General features: G+C 48.6%; 1 protein-coding gene across 1 annotated transcript; it reads right to left on the bottom strand.

The window, feature by feature from the left end:
• Positions 1-3,432: 3,432 nt before the first annotated feature.
• Positions 3,433-5,891, bottom strand: Cited2 (Cbp/p300 interacting transactivator with Glu/Asp rich carboxy-terminal domain 2). Its single transcript, XM_050159513.1, has 2 exons — positions 5,647-5,891; positions 3,433-5,168 (listed from the first exon to the last, which is right to left on the bottom strand). The coding sequence occupies exon 2, from the start codon at positions 5,158-5,160 to the stop codon at positions 4,345-4,347; it is 816 nt and encodes a 271-aa protein (XP_050015470.1). The 5' UTR covers positions 5,161-5,168; positions 5,647-5,891; the 3' UTR covers positions 3,433-4,344.
• Positions 5,892-6,128: the final 237 nt, after the last annotated feature.

The raw sequence follows: 6,128 nt of genomic DNA, 5'->3' as shown, positions 1-6,128 counted from the left end.
AGACACTGCTGTTGTTCGTTCTGTTTGGGGGAGGGGGACAAACAGAACACAAGCTAATACTGGTTCGCTGGCTAAGGCCTTTGATGTGCTGTTTAGTGTTCTCTTGCTGAGGTTCACCTCAGCCTGTCTGGGAGCTCAGATTTTGACGATAGTGGTATAAAACTGAGCAGGCAAACACCATCTCTGAAGCTACAGGAAACAGTCCCTTTATGCAAGCAAAACAAAACAAAACAGAAAAAAAAATTGCCAGTGGTTCAGAGCCTACATTCTTCAAGTTCTAAATTTATTTTGGGGAGCTCAATGTTATCTCCAGGTTTATATTAAAGTAAATTTTTCCTGACTCAATTAGACAGGAACATTTATTCTCATTAGAGATCTTATGGCCCTTTCTTCTTCTTCTTCTTCTTCTTCTTCTTCTTCTTCTTCTTCTTCTTCTTCTTCTTCTTCTTCTTTTTTTTTTTTTTTTTCTAGATTAGAGCCACTCACTGGCTAGGTCACATTCCAACATGGATAATTGCATTCTGCATTCCTGACTATTTCCCACCACTTCTCTGATCTCGTCCCATCAAATGCAGTCGGTCTTCTCCACACTCCTTTACCAACCAGTAGTCCTGTTGTGGGGGTTCAGATGTTTCCCACCCCCACGTGCCTGACAGGTGAAAGCATTGGTCCAAACCTCCAAGCCTCACTCTTCCAAAAAGAAAAATCCCCTAGCCAGTGTATATTTCCAAACAGGAAGCCAATCTTAAATTATGCACCTTTAATCATAGGTTAAAGTCTTTGGCAGGAAAAATACGTTTATTTTTATAAAGAGTGCTTAATCTCAAGTCCTTGTTGATTTTAAATAAAAAATGGTTGCAAAAACAGAGGGTATTTGCGCGAGGGAAAAAAAAAAAACAAAGTCTTCAGCAACAGCAAAAAAAAAAAAAAAAACAATAAAAAAAAACATTTTTTTTTCAGCCTCCTTTAAAGCTCTCCTTTAACCTTCTGAGTAAATTCCACAAGGGGGCGAAAACACCTAATGATCCGGAGCGGCAAAGTTTGTATTTGAAAGCCAGCCACCCATAATAGATTAGTGGATTAATATTTTGCTCTAAAGGATCTGGCCTTTAATGTTGACATCAATTTATAGCCATCCCAGGCGTTTACAGTAGTAAAAGTCACAGAGGCCGTAAACGTCACAATAGATGTCAGCCTGCTGGAACTAGTGTTCTAGCCTAGCACCCCATAAACAGCGGTGATTAGGGAGCCGTTCTTCAAAGACCTAGCCAGAGCTCTAATGTCTTTATCAGCCGCAAAGATGCCGCTACCAGGATTTTATCAAGTACCCGCAGACCCACAGGGCTATATGCACGCAGACCTATTTTTCTGTTGTGTATCAATGGGGGGCTGGTGCTTATCAGTCATCTTGTCTTGAAAATCAAGCATGGAGTGTCTATTTGTGAGCGAAACCCGAAGAACAGAGGCCCTCTTGTACCGCATTAGAACTTTTTGACTAACAGCCAAGGTACAGAGGTCAAATTTCCCCATATGCTCGAAGCAACTTAGTAGGAAGCAAGACCACAGAAGGTTTTTTGCAAATGTCTGCCAGGAGCCGGGTGATCTAGGTCACTGTACAGGTTTCATTAATCGGGTTGTTTAAACAAGGGCTTATTTTTCTCTGCCTAAAGCGACCTGCAGATCTCACGTAGGATCGGCTCATTTGTTGATCAAGAGAGTTTTAATGAAATAGAGATGGGGGGGGGGTGCGCATTTGTGTTTGTACTGAGGACAAATTGTGCTTTTAGCCAGCTCCTCTGTTTGAGTCCTCTGTTCTGGCAGGGATGGGTCCACGTTCTATTAATAGACTCTTGAGCTCTGCATCTCTGTATACGTGTCCGGCATTGGAGCGGCAGGGGGAATCTGGTGACAGAGCAGGTGCTGGGGCTTACTCCCTGGCAGAGTAAACGGTGAAGGGTGACCGCATGGCAATTCTTCGCTTTCTTCTTTCTTTAATACAGAAATAAATAAAAGCCCACAAGTGGGAGAGAACCACTGCTGTATTAAATATGTTTTACTTGAGTCTAGGGGGGAGGAGGGCGGGATTAGGAGGTGGGGAGTGGAGGGGTTGTGGGGTGGAGAGGGACTTACTGTGAAAATGCCAAGCTAGGAAGACTTGCTGCCTGATGGATGATGCACCACTGATAATGTCTTAGCTTAAAGAAAAACTTCAGCTTTAACTATCGGAGAAATGGGATTGCTTGAAAACTGGGGTGATTTCTTAGAACATGATTTTTAATAGGATGGTGTCAACTATATAGACATAGAAAAAAAAACCAGTGCAGTATGCATCTGAATTTTACCTGTCCTGCTTGGAAATAGAACTGGGTCCAACGGCAGATCCCAGCTCAGCTCTTGGAGCAAAACTGCCTGTCTGCTCTGTCTGTGAAGCGTGGGGTCTGGGATGAGAGAGACTGCAAAGAGCTGCTGTTTTGAAGCTCTGATTATTGTAGGGTTTTCTCGCTCTGTCTTTCCTTACTCTCTCCATAGGTTAAGTATGAATCTGTATTTACTTTTTCTTGGCTGTGGGTATGCTGCTCCTAAAAGCAAGCAAACATGACAGCAACAAAATCGAGTTACTTCCCCCTCCACCTGGGATGTTGTGGCACTTGAACCATTTCTCCTCTGCTTGATTATGTAAGGCGGCCCTTGGCATCCACTGAATGGGAGGGGGGGGGGCCGCGACGGTCCTGCTTAAAGACTGGCTCATCCAAGTTGCTAAAAAGCATTTTATACCGAAGCGCTTGGTCCCTAAAGCAGCAGCTCAGGACAGCTGGAAAACGGGGCATGCTTGGGAGGGCACGTGTTATGAAGGTTGTAATTTGACCTTTGAATCAACCTGAGCGAAACTTAAATATTATAGGAAGCCTCAAGGTAGGTTCTACCCCTCCCCTCAGAACTGTAACCCAATCAGAAGCTATTTGAGATTAGATTGTCTATCCTTAGCATTTCTGCTCAGAAATAAAATTCATCACTAGAAATAAAGGTAGATTTATATTTAATGCCACCTCCATCAATCACTCAGTATATTTCCACCTCCTTTTAAGTAGTTGAAGCAGAAACACTTGATTCCCCTTCCTCCCACCCAGTGAGAAAGATACAATGTTTAATATTGCAAGCCTTCCCAGCCAAGGTTCAGTGGAACTGGATGCAGCCAAGAGACAGCAAAGAAAGCACTCTGACAACTTTTCAGCTGGTGACACCGCACCAAGAGGCCAGTTACAAAGGTGCCAGTGGCATTGTGCCAACTATCTTAAATCCTGCTCTCCCTTAAGCTCACCGTGACCTGTCTCAGCGTCCTGTAACCTATCCCTAGGAAGCTTACTCTCAATCAATAACAAGCCCAACTTAAAGGCCAACCCTCCCCCGAAGGACTGGCGTGTAGAAAACAAGTTATTTCTTAACTTTTTATTGACATTGGCAAATTAAAATAGAATAAATTAACAAGTATTTTTTCAAAAAAATGTTTTGTACAAAAATACTGTCAAAATTTCCTAAAAAGCTTTCAACACAGTAGTATCTTTCCATGTACTGAATATAACTATTAGCACAGTGTCAAAAATGTTGAAGACAGAAACAAAATAAAAATCTGTGAAATGTTTGCCACTGACGACATTCCACGCCCTATTATTGTCTGTACATATGGGGGAGGGGAGACAGCCAACTTTAAAGTGAACGGTATGACTTCCTGATCCAGAACAGTTTGGCCCACATCTGTTTAATAATCTTCCAGTTTAGCGTATTTGAAAACTTAAAAGTCTGTACTCAAATGCATAGTTTAAAAAAAAAAAAACGAAGCAAGATGGCAGTTTGTGCAGTAATATCTGCCCTTCAAAGTTCATGCAGCCAACAAATGCAATTTTTCCTTTCACTCATAAATCTGAATACAGCGCAAGTCATTGGAAACCATCTACAAAATCCACGAGATTAAGCAGTTTGCCAAGATTAATATCTAACAGTTGAGCACTGGAGAAAGTGAGGAAATAAGCAGTAAAAAACAACAACAAAAAAGACCAAGTTAGCTAGATATTCCAACTACATAAGGGAGGTGAATGTCAAGGCTACAAAAACGAAACAAGAACAGGAAAAAAGTGGCAGCAATCTTTTTTTTTTTTAAACCAATTTGTACAAGTTTATAGTTTACTTTGCTTCCAGGTTCTCAAACCTTTCAGGATCTGAAAAGTGAGATACTGCGTCTAAGGGAATGTTTTTTTTTCTTTTTTTTTTTTAATTCACACCGAAGAAGTTGGGGGTGGGGGTGGGGAGGGGAGGGTTGATTTCTCTCGCCAGCCCAGGTTAACCGAGTCAACAGCTGACTCTGCTGGGCTGCTGTTTGCACACGAAGTCCGTCATAAAATCAAACTCGTTTTGGCCCAGCCAGAGTTCGGGCAGCTCCTTGATGCGGTCCAAACCCATTTCTATCACTAAGGACATAAGCACTTCCTCGTCGATGAAATCAGTGTCTATGACATTGGGCGGCAGCATTGCCGCGGGGACGTGAGCCACCGAGGCCGGCATGGTGCTGCCACCGCCGCTGCCGCCTGCGCCACTGCCGCCAGCGCCGCCTGAGGTGCCGCCAGAGCCGCCGGGGGTGCCGCTGCCGCCCGCGCCACCAGGGGTGCTGCTGCCGCCGCTATGCTTGGGGTTGCAATCTCGGAAGTGCTGGTTTGTCCCGTTCATCTGGTGGCCTGCAGCGGGGTGCAAATCCGGCATGTAGTGGTTGTGGGGGTAGGGGTGATGGTTGAAATACTGGTTGTTGAGCTTCTGCAGCTGCATGCTGGCCGGCAGGGAGCCTCCCTGGCTGGCCACCGGGGGCCCCATGAACTGGGAGTTGTTAAACCTGGCAGCGGGGGCCAGAGCGCTCGGGGGGTGCCCCCCGTTCACAGTCCCCGGCCCCATGGCGTGCCTGATGCCGCTCGTGGCATTCATGTTGCCCGCGCCGTAGTGTATGTGCTCGCCCATGAGCGCGTTGAAGGCGTGCTGGGGCTGCTGCTGCTGGTGGTGATGCGGGCTCTGGAAGGGCGCAATGTTGCCCAGGCGGTGGCCAGCGTGGTGGTGCAGCCCGTTGGTGGTGCCGTCGGGGAAGCGCCCGTGGTTCATGGCCATCATATGGTCTGCCATTTCCAGTCCTGAAAGCGAAACGAGTAGACGCTTGAGACCCGCGCCACACGTGTCGCCCACCAGAGCGCACCCCACTTCTATCGCCCCTGTACCCGCGCGCACGTCAAGCAGCAGACCACCTTCCCCGGGAGGGAACCCACCGGCAGGCAGTCCGTGCACCCGAGCTCGCCACCTCGGCGGACCTGCCGCCCGCCGGACCCGCACAGCCAGGCGCTGCGCAATCGGACCCTTCCCCAGCGATCCCGGAGTGGGGAAGAGGGGGGCGAACGGAGCCCACACCCCCAACGTTCCCCGAAGTGGCTTAATAAAGGAAGTGCCCCGGAGCCCAGCCGCGAACTTCAGGCATTCAATCAGCCCTCCTCACCCTGTGGTTGCACATCCTGTTGTTATTCCCCAGCTCCGCCTCACACTCGTCCCCGGGGCCAGCCCTGCCCTCGGAGGACGAGGCTGGCAGCAGCCCTGGCCAGTTTCGCCCGCCACGCTCACCTTCCGTCTTTGCGATTTCTGCTCGGAACACCGAAGGCGGGCTCGTCGGGTCCAGGACCGGCTCAGCAGCACATAGATGGGCAGCCGAGGGGCTGTGGAGCGCTCGCTTGTGCGAGGTTGGCGCCGAGGTCTTGCAGCAGCCGCTGGGGTAGATTGTGAGCCGTTCCCTTTTCTTTTCCCTTCGCTGCCCTCTCCGCTTCGCAGGACCGCCCGGCAGCTGCCAACAATGAGCTGTGTTTCTTAGGGCTTTGGCCACAGTTAATATAAGGATTTCAGGGAAGGGCGGAGCGAGAACCTCCCCGGCGGCAAGGGAGAAGACGCGGATTCCGGAACTAGAGCGCGCTGGATCGGGTCCCCAAGCTGCGTCCGCGAGTCCGCACGGCACGTGCGCAAAGGCTGCGCGCCCCGGCGCCGCCCTGAAGTTCCCCGGACTGTGGGTGCCTTTCTGGGCCCCCCAATGCGAGGGTTGTACCTACCACCTC

The sequence above is a fragment of the Alexandromys fortis genome, unplaced genomic scaffold (assembly GCF_014885135.2).
Source record: "Alexandromys fortis isolate MF-2015 unplaced genomic scaffold, M_Fortis_MF-2015_v1.1 scaffold_107, whole genome shotgun sequence".
NCBI classification, from domain to species: Eukaryota; Metazoa; Chordata; class Mammalia; order Rodentia; family Cricetidae; genus Alexandromys; species Alexandromys fortis.
The sequence above is the reverse complement of the archived record's forward strand: the minus strand, read 5'-3'. Positions and strand labels throughout refer to the sequence as shown.

Excerpts from the sequence above, each read along its gene's own strand:
- Cited2 (XM_050159513.1), bottom strand. The coding sequence starts at position 5,160 with ATGGCAGACCATATGATGGCCATGAACCACGGGCGCTTCCCCGACGGC.